This window comes from Cyprinus carpio, chromosome B7 (genome assembly GCF_018340385.1).
Source record: "Cyprinus carpio isolate SPL01 chromosome B7, ASM1834038v1, whole genome shotgun sequence".
Classification (NCBI taxonomy): domain Eukaryota; kingdom Metazoa; phylum Chordata; class Actinopteri; order Cypriniformes; family Cyprinidae; genus Cyprinus; species Cyprinus carpio.
In genome coordinates, this window is record NC_056603.1 from 7667076 (window position 1) to 7682662 (window position 15587).

Consider the following 15587-nt stretch of genomic DNA (forward strand, 5'->3'; position numbering starts at 1 on the left):
TATGGGTAAGGGGAAGATCGGTGGTCTTGCACATTATGTTACTTTCGACCCCGTCAGTAACAATTGTAAAAACACAAATGGGGGGGGGGGGATTCGAATATTTATATTTTAATTTTAAATTTCAGTTTTAACGTAGCGCATTACGTTCATATTCTATGCGGATCTGCCTACCTGTACATAGTTTGCATCATCAGAAAGTTTTCTAGCTATTAAATTTGGTATGTCAGAATCACTGTCTTAGTACATTAGTACTTAGTACAATCCTGATTAAAAAAAAAAAAATGGCGGCTATCTTTTTGCTTCCAGATGTGCATTTCTACAGGTGTGTGGCGTCACATGAAAATTACGAATTCCATTATTATGCCGAGCTCAAGCTGTTTTCCGAAAACACATGGTGAGAAGGAACTGAATGGTAATTTCCTGTTTAAATCCATTATGAGACATTGCTAAGTTATTGTGGGAGCATTGTGGGCTGTGCTTGTATTTTATCTCAAGAGACATGCTGTGATTGCCATCATTAAAAGACGGATTCCTTTATGAGCTGAATCTGTGATCATTCAGTCTGTTCTCAAAACTTCCTAGTGTTCCATTGGTCAAACAGGTTTACACAGTAGGGCCGGGTAAAAAAGGTTATGCTTTGCATATGGTAGCTTTCACACTTTCAGTTATCAGTCTGGCTTGGAACACCATGGAAGAACAAATGGATCTGCCTGTCTTTGCATTTAAAAACTGGAAATTTTGTTACAAATACTGAGAACTTCTCGACATCTCATTTCCTGATGGCTCTTTGTAAGATTTTTATCTTCAGGCTTCTTCTATTGACAGGTATGCGTCTGGCAGTTAGCACGGTGTCTGACAGCTTTAAAGAATGCAGTCAGTTCTTCTACATGCATACAGCACCCACAGGCATCCGAGGGGGCAATCTGAAGAGGATATGCCAACGATACGGAGACAAACTACGTTACGCCACACTCTATGACAGCAGTCGCCGTTTGGCGCTTTATTCGGCTTACACCTTTAAAAAGTCAGATGGACAGAAGAGGATGGACACACCCTGGATGTATGAACCACAGGTAGCAGATTACCTTAGTTTGTCTCTGGATATTTAAAAATAACAAATATCTAAATGAATAAAATTATAATTTGTGGATTTTATGCCATTTTAAATATTCTACATCATTTGAACAAAATAGGTCTTTATTTTGACAACAGAGAATTCATCACATAACACTAAATGGTACTGTCCATATACTGTTGCTGTTCTGTCAAATATGAGTTTCTATATGGTTTCTTATTTCTTGCCCCCCCCCAGCTGGTTTCTGCTGATGAAAGCGGAAACATGAGAGAGTTGCCCTCTAGTGGTGAAACCGACCAGCTGCTTCAGGAAAGCCAGGCTGTGCTCACAGACTATGTTGATGCTGTGGACTACGAGCGTGGTCCACTTAACCCTGACCAGCACCAGGCAGACAACCAAGACAAAGCAGCTACCTATACTCTCACAAATGTAGTACCTCAGATCACAGACTTATTGGAGGGTCCATGGGCCATTTATATCGATACTGTACGCCGCCGCCTGAATAACTTCTGCCGTGGTGCTGCCTATGTGGTGACTGGGGTGACTGTATCAGGGGTGACCATCCGAAGAGGAAGAGAGGACCGCATGGCCATCCCAAAGCACTTGTGGTCCGCTTACTGCTGTCCACGGTTTGATCGAAACTCACCCTATGATGTGCGATACATGTTTCCCACTTATGCAGCATATGCTTTGAATGAGATAGTGGGCCACAGTGTTACAGAAGTTCCTTTGAAAGCTTTAGAGACCTTTCTGAAAAGTCAGACTGACATGGACAAAAGCATGAGCATCTTTTTTAAAGACTGTCTCACAGAAAATACACATGCCAATAGGAAGTGAACATTTTCATAAGGTTTTGATAATGTTGATGTATTTTAGTGTTAAGAAGAATTTGTGAACGTTAAATTTAAGCTTCTGTGCAATGATAATGAATGTAAAAACCATTCAAGAGCATAATGTAAATAAACTAATAAAAAATAAATAAAAATAAGTGACATAAGTCCAGAGAATGTGGCTTGCAGTAGCCTGTGCTTTAATATTAATTTATTTCAATTTGAATGCTGTCAGCCAAGACTACACTGCCTGTGAAGAGAGTAAAGTCACCTATCAGACTTCGTCCTAGTCTTTGTAGATGATTTCCATATTATCATGCCATACTACAGAGCAAGTTGTGTGTCCATGACTTTACACGGCTTGTATTACTGCATTTAAATATCACTTTTTTGTTATAGTGAGTATATGAATGTGAATTTTAAGATGTTTTAACTGCTGAAATTGTGAACACAGCTCAGTGGTGACTAATCATATAGTTACAGTATGCTCTACTGTTGGAAGATATTGAGTTGTTGTCATTTTTACTGAACTGAGCACAATAGGTACAACACAGAAAGATAAGTCAGTTAACAGTCCATATAACTAACCATTTATTCTTCTCATATTTGCGAAGAAAACATTTCATAAGTTTGTATGCCCATATAATCTTAGCATTAGTGGTAAGCAGATTTGGCTTGATGTCTGCAATGGAGGGCTCAGAGAGACCATTCTACTCGACCTCCAATAGCCCCCTATAGACAGAAAGATAAATAAATTAATATGCATAAAAGGAGGAGAGGGGAGGAGGAGGGATGCAGAAAAAACTAACAACAGAAGTGGTAAGAGGCTGATTTTTATACTTGGATATTAATTTAGAACATTAGATGTTTGTACTCCTCCTGAAATGGCATTAATAACTTCACTTGTCTAAAAGTAACATTTAGTTAAATTTAAAATTTCTGTTCTTTTCTATCACCTCCTATTCAGGCTCAGGTTGCTGGCTGACCGGAAAACTATATTCACCTTTAAGGATCCATTGAACATTAAGCCATCAGTGAGCAAATTTACCTTGATGATTTGCATGTGGATGAAGATACTGGCACACTAAAGTTCATTTTATCAGTTAGATCAGACTATCCGAACATGGTTTTGCATGTACTTTGTACTCCACATTAGAATTTTCAATGGTTCTCATTTTATTCTCCACCTACCAGTGAAGAGTCAGTCAATTTTAAATGAGATACACACAGTCAGTTGGAGAGAGTGAATAAACCAGCCACATTTTTCCTGAAATTTTTCCTTGTGATACTTTCAGTCCAAAGAACATTTTACAAAGAAGACAACAATTTAAAGTCTTTAGGACAACATGAAGCTCACGGTCTATTGCTGGTCCTGGTTTGGAACCTTGCTGATCTCACTGATGTGTTTGATATTTAGATCACAAGCCGGAGTGGTGGACGATTTCTCCCAAGTAGATCGCTGTAAGGATTTCCTTTATATGGGCACTCCACCACGAGGTTACCTCAGTACTTCCCTAAAGAAGATCTGCCAGCGCTATTTGGACAAGGCTCGCTTTGTTACCCTCTACGACCCCCAAAAACACATCCCCATATATTCAGCATACACCTTCAAGAAATCAGATGGGGAGAAACGTGTAGACATTCCCTGGATGTTTGAACCACAGGTGAGTGTGTGTTAAGAATAACATGTTTAGTATATACTGTATGTACTCAATCATTCAAAAGTTTGAGGTCAGTTTTTTAGAAAAAAATGATTGCTTTTATTTAACAAGGATGCAATAAATTAATACAGAATTCGCAATGCAAAAATGCAGTAAAAACTTGTATCACATATCACGTTTTCCACAATAATATAAAGCAGCACAATTGTTTTCAACTTTGATAATAATAACAATGTTTCTTGAGCATCAGAATGTAGCATATTAGAATGATTTCTAAAGGATCATGTTATACTGAAGACTGGGTTTTCCATCACAGGAATAAATGATATTTTCTCTCATATTAAAATCAACTTTTACAAAAAAAAATAGATAGATAGATCGATAGATATACATCTTCTTTCCATTCTTTCAAAAACTCTAAATAAATAGTCTGTTTCAGTACTAAAATGATACAGTTGAATGTTTCTCTCTAATCTCAACCCATCTTAATCTCATTTTCATCACCTGCATTTCTCATTTTGCACAGCTGGCAACTGAGAAAGGAAGCAATAACATGGAACCCTTTCCTCAATCTTCCTTAATGCACAAAAACTTTGAAGACACGCAGGCTGTGTTAGAAGACTACGTTGATGTGGTGCAATATGAACGTGGCCAAATGAACCCCGATGAGCATCAGGCAGACCCGCTGGACAAAGCTGCCACCTACACACTGACCAATGTAGTTCCCCTGATAAGGGAGTTCAATTTTGGTCCCTGGAGCACACAGGTAGAGGTTACTCGCAAACGGCTCAACAATTATTGTCACGGAAAGGCTTATGTGATCACTGGGGTGACAACATCAGGTAATACGATTCGACGTGATAACCTAGATCGTGTCGCCATCCCAGAGTTCATGTGGACAGCCTATTGCTGCACAGATTATGATCACAATGCTCCCTACTCAGAGCGGTATAAGTTTCCAGCGTTCGGCGCCTACGGTCTTAATGATCACGTGAACAACCAGATGGTGGAGGTTCCTATCAAAAATCTGGAGAAGTTTCTCAAGGGCAAAATGGAGGTGGACAAGAACTTCCAGATCTTTTACAGTGACTGTGTGTCAGATGCGTAAAGATTAGAATTGTATAATGAACCAATCCAAGGGGTTCATTATCATAAGAATTGCAGATACTACATTAAACTTAATACTAAATGATATGCATTGCATTTGTGTATAATGAATGGTAATGTTTTAATTCATCGAATTATAGGAAAAATTCTGTAATCCTTTACACACCCTCATGTCATTCCAAACCTGTATGTGTTTATTTCTTTTGCTGAACATACTAGAAGATATTTTGAAGAATGTGGGATATTGCTCCCCCTTAACCATAGTATTTTTTTTCCATACTATGTAAGTCATTGGACTGTTTGGTTACCCACATTCTTTAAAATAACTTTTTATGTGTTCAGCAGAAAAAAAGAAACTCATACAGGTTTGGAACAACATGATGGTGAGTAAATGTTGACAGAATTTTCAATTTTGCATGAGCTATCACTTTAAGGCACGTAAACCATTAAAACATACAAGCTGATATAAATTACTTTGGGACAAAGATACTTTTTAGAGATTGACTACATCTATGTGCTAAAAACTAAGCTTCATTTCTGATCTTTACCTTTATTAGTGCCTAGATGTTAGTATGTTGTATAGCATGCTGTACTTCCCATCTGTAAAGCTAAAGCACATTTAGGGTAAATTAATGAGATTAAATGTCTATAAATGTAAACAGGATGCTGTTAACACTTAAGTCTCATCTGTGAAATAAATATTAAAATAAAAAAGTCACACGTGGTTCATTTATCAGTTCGTTGTCATGGTTTGATATTCAAATACTACTTTGCTCTTGCTGAGACAGCTTTGAGGCACATGTTAATGCAAGAAAGAAACGAGCATGGATGTCAATGCCATTTTTATTTAGTTATTTTAATCATGTGACTGGGCGAAAAAGAAAAATTACTAATTTTGCATATAAGGCTAAAGAAACTGTGCATTTTATAGGATATTTAACCTAACAATAGTCCTTGTTCCACCAATATCTCTGGATTAAGACAATGCATATTGTAAAAATTCTCACATACTGATTACAGTATAAACAAGGGGAGAAAAACCAACACTGTCACTTCTTAGCAGTAAGAGGGAGACAGAGATTGTAGAAAGAGCACTGATCCAAAGAATGTCATTTCTTAGCAGTAAGCCAACTTGACTTTGCAATGACTTTTTATCCAAGGGACAGCCGAAATAATGAGGGTCCATAACAAGCAAATAACTCCCCTGTTTACCAGTGCACACACCTAAGATCCCCTTTGAGGAACTGTCTCGGTCTCCTCCCATCATGACAGGTGACCCACGGGTGAGGGAGACAGAGATTGTAGAAAGAGCACTGATCCAAAGCTCCTTGTCATACCGCACATGCACTATGCGGCAGGGAACATCATAGAGCTGGTCAAGAACAAGGCTTGCCTCAAATGTCCCGATCCACTCCCTGGATCCCAGGAATACACCAGGTTTGTCCCCTATTTCCACCAAAGTTTGTTGTAATTCAGAAAGACTAGGTGGGTGTCTGTGGCTCACACTGAGAGGTTGATTAAAACTCAACCATGAAGCCATGGTCTGAACAGTCCTGTATCCACAACCCCAACCTCTGTCCTCCTTGCCATCACAACCATAATGATAATAGAGGCAGTCTCCTGATATCACTGAGCATCTGTCACAATCTGGAGATGGCTGAAGTAGCCCGTCATGTGCGTTCTTTACTAATGTATCCTTCCATGTTTCGTTATTGGCTGTCATCGGAGTTTGTCCACAAACATGTCTACCCCAATCTATACACTCAGTTTTCTTATGTGCCCCTCTTTCCATGTCTGCACGTGTATATAAGCGCTGATAGCTACCGTTCAAGCACTAAAAACACTAATGAACGTTTCATATGGTTTCATCTCGACACAGACTTCCATCTATGAAACACTTCCCTCTGGTGTATGAGCTCTTTCTAAAACAGTTCCGCCTCAAATTCGTACTTTCCCCGATTCTTTTCTGTTTTACACACACTAAAGTGTGATCATAATTAAATAAACAATGAATAGCGTATATAAATACACCCCTGAGTATTGTAAAAAAAAAAAAATTAATAAGTAAGGTACAACGGGGCTAAAGGCGCCTTTGATATTATTTTCTTCTAAACCACTAGATGGCACATAAACGTGGCATAACACTTTCCAAAACATCTGCTTTTCAAGATATTTGGGAAATAAAAAGACGATTTTTAAACAAAATAAACAATTTGAATGATTTATTTTCACACAAAATCTGTTGCTCCATTAATGTTCAATACAAAGTAGGCTATATTTTTTTTTCCTGCAATTACAGACCTACATTTTAGGCGCAGTGAATAGCACATTTTTTCTTAAAGGGGTCCTATTATGCTTTTTCACTTTTTTAACTTTAGTCAGTGTGTAGTGTGTATGTTCGGCCATAAAAAAGATCTACAAACTTACAAATTTCGAGGTCCACTCCAAAGGGAGATATTTTGTTTTTAAACAATCTCTTTTCAAGAACTACAACTAAGGGCTCGTTTGGACTACAGTGTTTGTTTTCCGGGTTTTGTGACATCAAAAAGCGGTCCATTGGAATATCATTAAAACAATTCCCACTAAAGGCGGGCGTACACGGTGTAGCCTCAAGTTTTCGCAAGTTATTACACATGCACTTGAATAATTATGTATGTAAATATGTATGTTACAGTTTTTATAATAAATTGCTGACAGTACAACTTCGGACAGTGATGTAATCTGCAGAATTTACACTTCAGTTATGAGACTACAGTTTTTCCCATACACTGAGTGCGGGTGTTTTTATATCACTGAAAGAAACCGACTGTCTTCAGAAAAGTGGATGTCATTTTCATGTAATCTTGCATGTAGTGTCTGATAAAGCAGTTTTTTTTATCTTAGCGGAGTGCTACCAAAAAGTTTAAAAAAGTTTGAAAAGTTTAAGAAAGTTTGATGATTTTCAGTCTGAAATAGTAAGAAGTTTAAATTAGTTTTAAAAGCATAAAGTTTGAATGTTTGAAGGCAATACAGTCTGTCAGAGATAGATAGATAGATAGATAGATAGATAGATAGATAGATAGATAGATAGATAGATAGATAGATAGATAGATAGATAGATAGATAGATAGATAGATAGATAGATAGAAATGCAGTTACTAGAATACCTGTGTGGTTGCTAGGGTATTTGGGGTGGTTGCTAGGGTACCTGGGATGGTTTCTAGGGTGTTGCTATGCTGCTGGTGTGTTTGGTGTGGTTGTTTGTGTGGTTTTGATGTTTTGTTGGTTGTTTATTTTGGGTTGTTGATAGTGGTGTTGGTGTTTGGTTGGTTGTTGTTAATTAGAATTTAATTAGTTTATTGCTAATTAAATAGCAATACAAATAATACATTTGCACTTATCTGTACATAGTAAATGCATGTGTTTAGGCGGTTGTTGACATCCTATCTAAAACGTGATTTAGCCAAAAACAACAACAATAACGTTACCACTCTAATATGTCTTGCAATATCCGTGCGTGCAAAGGTTCTTTCGTTTTTCAGAAGGCGGGCCTTTATCAAACCCGGAACTAATCGACCCGTTTGTGCCAGGATGGGCAAGTAAGGTATTGTAAAAATGTAAATTATGTAAAAAATAATGCCTTTTTCGAACCACCAAGCATGCGAGCATGTCCTAGCACACCCTCAAAACAAATTCAAGTCTTAAGGTGTGCCTTTAGCCCCTTTGTACCCTACCTGAGATTTAAAATTAAACGTTTTGAACAGTTGGTGAGAGTGGATAAAGAGTGAAACGTGACCAGAAACACTAAAATTAGATGTAAGAAACTAGAGTTAACAAAACAGGATTTTATTTTATGTTTAAAGGAGTACTTTATTGTTATTTTCTCCTAATTCACGATAAAGGCTTAATATGTAGCAGTCGCTTTGTGTTGTGGCAGGACTGTTTGTAGTTGTACTTCGCCGAACCGAAACAAGTGGAAATGCATGTGGAATCATTCCTCACTTGGAACAGTTTGGCCCAATGGCGGGAAAGCCTGTGTGTTCCAAATGTGAATCTGAACAACCAGTAAGTAATTAAACTGATATTTTCACTAACACGCAACTTAAATTCAAGATGGACATCACTCAAAGTAATAATATATTGCAATTCAGTAGCCTAAGTGAGTGAAATGTAGAAACAGTATAAGCGTTGAGTTCCTTCTAAGTAATACTGACAGGCTGATTCAAACATGTAATGCCATAAAACCTTTTGAACATTGCATCAAAATAACTGGTAAGGTCTATTGATTTGTTCATTTATTCGTTTTTTCGTGATTCGAATTTCACTTTTCGCGCTGTGTGGTTGTTTTTTGCAGCTCATTGAAAGACGCTGTGCATTGTTACGCAACTTTATTTATTCTGATGCATTTGGGTTAGTGTGGATTTCCAATGTACATTAGGCCTATACGTGCATGTCATTTGTTAGTTTTCACGTTTAATTATTTGATGCACTGACTTGCATTTATTAGGCAGTTGTTGCTAAATAATTGAAATCGTTTTACATCCCCTAATTATGCTCATATGCTCAGTTCATCAGTAGAGGGAGCCAGTCATTTGTTAATGAAAATATCATTAGATCCATTGGACTGCTGGCTTTGGCTAGTATTATGAATAAGGTAAGCTACGTTCTGTTACATAGCATATGTTTATTAATTACTTAGAAATTTTGGTTGTGCAGTAAATGCCAACTTAGAAATGAACATTCTGTGCATTGAATATGTTGTATTGTTATGCATCATGTTACAGTTGCTAATTGATTGTCCAAAGATCATGCTTGAATAATGAATAATTGAATAACTTGAATAATGCTTTAGGAAGTAACGTATTTTACATTTTATTTGTTCCCCTTGTTTTGTGTTTTATTATTATCTTAAAAACATTTTGATTGGAGCTTACATTATTTTTGTTTCTCAGGCCATGCCCACAGTACACAGGAGTTTTTCCTTTTTCCGTTTTTAAAAAAATCTCTGTCCACATGAAAACGCAAAAGCATGCTATGAAGCACTGTCAAGAGCATGCCAAGCCAACAGTTGGCGATATAATCTCAACCGTAAAGCCATGTTGGCCAGTTAGAAGACTGAAAAAGTTTCCAGTGGGCAGAGATAACAGCACATGCTTCCTGGCATGAGTATTCAAAAATGTTCAAAAAAACCTCATAGAAAAACCTGCAGTTTTGAAAATACCCGCGTTCATGTGGACAACCTCAGTTGTTTCCTTATGGACAGAAACACTAATCGTCCTCTGTCCATTCCCCAAGACAAACAAAGACCTATTCAACCAGAGAAGCAACACTGGCAGAAGTAGTATCACACATCACTCTGCTAATAAAGTTTCCAAAGCAGGAACAATCCCCAAAATATCTCTGGATAGACTGGATGCCATTGTCATTGGAAAGAAAAACAACCTGTATGAGTCTAAACAAATGGTTTGGTAAACACAGCAGTTTTTGACCTATTATGTATCTTCATGCGTTTTTCTGCATGAGGAACTTTATGCATGATATGGCTCTTTGTTCTTTAAATCATTAAAATAGATGTCCTGTTTTACATAAATGGCATTACCATATACAGTAGGCCTATTGTGAAATGGTAGACATTTGAAGCTGTACAATTCAGCAACCAAATATTTATTTTTGAAATAAAATTCAGTAATTAAGGTTACAATATTTCCCTAAAATTAATTTTATAGTTTATTAACTGTTGGCTTTAGTGGATGCATATAAGATCCATTAAACTGAAAGGGATTTAAACCATTACTAAAGCAAGGTCAAGACACAGCAGGTAGATAAAAGAAACACAGAAAAACATGCATAAAAACAGATCACAAGGTCAAAGAATAGACTACGATAAACAATGTATGATAAGGGATACGTGAATGCTGGCCTGAAATTGAATGTTTTGACTTGAGATAGAATAAAGATGAACACTTAAGATCAGACACAAATCTGGAGATGGAAGAAATTCCAAAACTAGACTAAATATCAGGCCCCCGATGCAAAATACAGTGGTTAGAATGGAAAGAATAAAACCCTAAAGAGGTCACACTGTTTGTGGGCATGTAGTTATGATTCAAGCTGGACACAAGACTGTACGGATAACTGTAGGTGAGTGGAGGCTTGGCAGTGTCAGACTGAATTGCACAGTTATTGCATCCAACTTTTCAGACATTTTACTGCAAATGTGTACATTTTTATTGCTTAAACATTGCATGCAAATAGCATACAGGAATTACTAACTTAAATGTTGCCACTTTTTAAAAATGTTTGTTGCCAAAACCTGACTAAGCTCACAGGTTTAACATTTTTGTTGATGTGTATTGTGAACGTTTATGTAATATTATGTAAGACACTTGTGACTGCATTATTGGCTTCTCTGTTAGCTTCAGCAGTTGTTTAATTACTGCTGTCTTCATGAAATGACCTCAGGATTTCTTTTTGTCCACTGGCAAGCTGTCGGTCATTCTCTAAATGGTTTAACTGTGAATTTGGCATTCTTAAACAGCAGATGATTAGCATACATCTGCTGTTTAAGACTGGTCAGCAGCCAGAACAAGGAGTATTGCACAAATTGCAAATAATATGCATCGGGGTAAGAATTAAGCTGGTCAGTGATGATTGTTTGATATCATGTGAAATGACACAGAAATTTATTGAAGCCATATTTTATTTCAATGAAGAAAAAAAATCTGATTTAATTCTAAAATAATGTTATTCGCTTTAGTTGAAGAGCTAAAGATAATAAAAACTTCTATTTCTATTTCTATTGTTTCTGCTTGAGAGAGCAAAGGCCAAAGCTAGAAATATCCTTATATGCTTACAACCAGAAAAAGCTGGCAGTCTATCAATGTAAAGTGCAGATTTTATCAGTAAACGAAGCTCTTTCCAGTCTATTAAAATCCCAACACCTCCTAAAGAGCAGGATGATATTTATAGCTGAAGATGAAGGGGTGGGTAGCAGGGTTCAGGGCGAGAGGAAAGGGTCTTCCTGAAACAATCAGTCAGGGTGTTTAAAACAGTAGAGCCACCAGCAGGCTGTGTTTGGGAGACCACTGCCTGTAGACCCTTATGTTGAAACAGAGTTGGAGCTTCACTTTGTAATGCATCCCTATGTAAATTAAAACCAACTGAATTTAAGTGTCACATGATCCTTCACAAATCATTCTAATATGTTGATTTGGTGCTTAATTATCAATTATTATGTGTGTTTAGTTATTAACAGTCGTTATTATTATTATTATTATTATTATTATTGGTGTTGAAAACAGTTTTTTAAGAAAAATTTGAAAAGATTATTTGATGAATAGGAAGTTAAAAAGAAAAGCATTTATTTGAAATAGAAATCATATGTAAAATTATAAATTTAATGCATCCTTGCTAAATATAAAACTATTAATTTATTTTCTTTACCCTAATCTGTGGTGAAAGTGAATGGTTGTATATCACGGTGTTCATAAAATATTAAGCAGTAAAAGCTGTTTTTAACATTAATAATTAAAAAAAATAAAAATTGTATTGCGCAAAAAATTAGCATGTTAGTATGATTTCTGAAGGACGTAATGGCTGCTGAAAATTCACAGGAATTCATTATATTTTAAAATGTATTATAATGGAAAACAGTTCTTTTAAATTGTAAGAATATTCCACAATATTAACATTATTAATATGAATAATATTATAATATTGAATAATAATAGTTTTATCTGTATTGTTATTATTGTTTACGGCATTTATTTGACCAAAAATAAATTAAAATACTGAAATATGATTCAAATTTAAAAGAACTGTTTTCTATTTTAATATATTTTAAAATGTGATTTATACCTAGGATGGCAAAGCTGAATTTTCAGCAGATTTTACTTCAGTCCTTAGTGTCACCTGACCCCCTCAGAAATTATTTTAATATGCTTTGTTGCCAAAAAATATCTTACTATTGTTGTAAAAAGATAAAAAATTTACTGACCAAAACTATTGAACAGTATGTGTGTGTGTGTGTGTGTGTGTGTGTGTTCCATGAAAGGACTATAAAGAGAATCACTAAAAGGGCAAACAATCTGAAAGAAAGCTTTACTCGTTGAACTCAAGATAATTAATTCAGGATGCCTCTTATTCAGAAACAATAACTTCCGACAGGCCACTTAGTGGCTCCGACCTCCCCGTCCCCTATTCTTTTATGTAAGTTTCCTGTCTTGTGGCGCGCCACTGGACCTCAAACAAGGAGCCTGATTTGACTCTCTTTCCATTCAGGAATCAAGGGAGTCATTCTCTATTTACTATGCAGGTCTCCCTCTTATTCTCACCCACTGTCTTTCCTCATCTCTGCATCGCCAGCTTCTGGTTGTCTTTGTTTACTAGTAAAAAGGGGAGGGTGTCCTTGGGTCTTCCTCCCACACATAACCCCCCTTCACTTTTTTTAATCATCCCAATTTCAATGACAGGGTCCAAGCCTCGGAGTCACTATGCCGAGACTCCCCCGCCCTCGCCCCCTCCCCAACCATTACACATGTTCCACAGCACGTACCTTGTCTCTCTTTGCTCTCAGTTTGGCTCAGGCAGAGCAAACAGTAGTTTGATCAAACAAGGCGACAAATGATTTAGAAAGATTTAGAGCCATGACAACAAACATGGTGTCTGTAGGCAATACAGAACTTGTCTACGTGTGTGCAAACACCTTATTACCTTATCATATACATTGTACAACTGTTCCCCAAACAACCTCTATTCTGTCATCCTTTAACAAACAGACCTGCCTGAAAGAGCACGTGAAATACATGTGCTGCACTTAAAAAAAAAAATGTTTTATTCTTCTGTTGATGCACTGAAAGGAAACTTATTTAATACTGGCTACTGAAACAGATATATAATTCAGCTTAGTCATTTTTTGCTGTATGTATTCTGGCCAAAAAAGAAAAAAAAAATAGCCACACATGTAACCTTTGTGCCTTAGACCAAATCCATCGGGATTCTGTCTTGTGAATGCCCTCTAGTGATGTATAGATAAACTTTATTGATCCCTGAGGGTAAATTCAGTAGCTTTGAACTCTGTACACTCTTTGTCTTCTCAGTGACCCAGTCTGTTTTCCTGGATAGACTCACTTTACCTTCCTGAATTACACTATTCTGCGCCAATTACATTTAAACACATTTGAAGTGTAATATTCCAGATGCTATTTGTGATCCTGGACCACAAATGCAGCCATCATATCATTTATGCATCTCATGAAAGCTAAATAAATAAGATTTCCATTGATGTATGGTTTGCTAGGATAGGATAACATTTGGCTGAGAAACAACTATCTGAAAATCTGGAATCTGAGGGTGCAAAAAAAATCTAAAAATTGAGAAAATTGCCTTTAAAGTTGTCCAAATGAAGTTTGTAGCAATGCATGTTACTAATCAAAAATTAAGTTTTGATATATTTATGGTAGGAAATTTACTAAATATCTTCATGGAACATGATCTTTACTTAATATCCTAATGATTTTTGGCATTAAAGAAAAAATTATCATTTTAACCCATACAATGTATTGTTGGCTATTGCTTCAAATATACCTGTGGTTTTGTGGTCCAGGGTCACATTTGTCCATTTACCAGACAATGTAAAGTAGTACTGATATTTTTTCTCCTTAATTTTAGATTACACTTGTAAGAGCCAACATCTGAAACAACTTCCAGAGATTCAAAATTTGATCCACAAATAAAGTTAACACTTGAACAGAAGGGTTCCTAAAAAGGGATGCCAAATAACCATTTTGGGTTTCCCAAAGAACATTTCAGTAAACTTTTCTAAAACAGACTTTTTTCTTCTTCTTCTTAGTGTGGAGAGCATTTTAATAATCTAAAGAGCCTTTTTCCCGCTATACAGAACCTTTTTGTGGAATGGAAATGTTCCATGAATGTTAAAGGTTCTTCATGAAACCAAAGATGCTGTTAAAGGACTTTTATGTAGTAATCATGAAGAGTAATGAAAGTAAACAGATTATGCTGTTCACAGTGGCTCATGAAGTTTAAGTTCCCTTGGTAATTAATTAATATAGGCTAAATAATAAATAACATTCTAAACAAAATCTGTAAAAAAAAAAAAAAAAAAAAAAAAAATTGACAAGGAAAAGGAATTTCTCTGTATTTATTTTTTAAAGTTTTCAGTATTTTGCATTTTACATTGCATTGCACTGTGGTTTAGAGTTAACACAAATGAAAGGTTAATGTGTTAATGTGATGAAGGGATGCTGGAATATGTGTACATCTTTATTGTGATCAACTTTAATTTATAACTTAGCCTTCAACTTAATTTTATGGTTGCAAAATAACCTCTAAATCTTTTGGTTTTACCTGAAAGTTATCTATTTATACTTGCCCTTTCAACATCTCTGAGGATAGTCCCCCTGGAGCATCTTTGGTGGTTGCAAAACCGAAGTCATTCGTTCGACTCCTTGTTGGCTTGAGATCTCCAAGATGCCATAGGTTACCACTGGCATACAACCTGTCTAATCGAATTGTAGACACATATATTTAAACAGGACCTAATTCTTATAAATGTATAGGTCTGCTGAATGAATATGAAGAACTGCTTATCAGACCCTAAACTCGAGCAAACATGAGTATTGTTTAATTTCTTTGTGTCACCTCCCTTGTTTGGAAGTATACAGTGGAAAATGCAGCTAAAACATCATTGTAAATTGCCTTGAGAGGAAGCCGTGGAACCCTCTTTGCTGCGCTATTTACTTTGAGAAAACAGATATTATGTGAGTAACAATGAAAGACTAATCCCTTCCAAAACAGGAAGTTGATCTGATAGCTATCACGAGACTGTTATATTTGATTTTTATTTTCAAAGTCATGGATTGAAAATAAATAAATAAGCATTACGGAACCGATGAGTGCTGACAATACCTTAAAAAG

The 15587-nt window shown here is 36.2% G+C and overlaps 2 protein-coding genes and 1 pseudogene across 2 annotated transcripts; 2 read left to right on the forward strand and 1 right to left on the reverse strand.

Moving 5' to 3' along the window:
* The first annotated feature begins 479 nt into the window (after positions 1 to 479).
* On the forward strand, positions 480 to 2319 carry si:dkey-85k7.11 (endonuclease domain-containing 1 protein). The gene is made up of 2 exons (XM_019075840.2): positions 480 to 1073; positions 1313 to 2319. The coding sequence occupies exons 1-2, from the start codon at positions 780 to 782 to the stop codon at positions 1910 to 1912; spliced, it is 894 nt and encodes a 297-aa protein (XP_018931385.2). The 5' UTR covers positions 480 to 779; the 3' UTR covers positions 1913 to 2319.
* Positions 2320 to 2857: 538 nt separating this feature from the next.
* si:dkey-85k7.10 (endonuclease domain-containing 1 protein) lies at positions 2858 to 4937 on the forward strand. Its single transcript, XM_019075839.2, has 2 exons — positions 2858 to 3569; positions 4093 to 4937. The coding sequence occupies exons 1-2, from the start codon at positions 3252 to 3254 to the stop codon at positions 4672 to 4674; spliced, it is 900 nt and encodes a 299-aa protein (XP_018931384.1). The 5' UTR covers positions 2858 to 3251; the 3' UTR covers positions 4675 to 4937.
* Positions 4938 to 4972: 35 nt separating this feature from the next.
* LOC109058636 lies at positions 4973 to 6579 on the reverse strand (annotated as a pseudogene).
* Positions 6580 to 15587: the final 9008 nt, after the last annotated feature.

Excerpts from the sequence above, each read along its gene's own strand:
- si:dkey-85k7.10 (XM_019075839.2), top strand. The coding sequence starts at position 3,252 with ATGAAGCTCACGGTCTATTGCTGGTCCTGGTTTGGAACCTTGCTGATC. Across the intron at positions 3,570-4,092 it reads CCTGGATGTTTGAACCACAG|CTGGCAACTGAGAAAGGAAG; the intron begins GTGAGTGTGTGT and ends CATTTTGCACAG.
- si:dkey-85k7.11 (XM_019075840.2), top strand. The coding sequence starts at position 780 with ATGGCTCTTTGTAAGATTTTTATCTTCAGGCTTCTTCTATTGACAGGT. Across the intron at positions 1,074-1,312 it reads CCTGGATGTATGAACCACAG|CTGGTTTCTGCTGATGAAAG; the intron begins GTAGCAGATTAC and ends GCCCCCCCCCAG.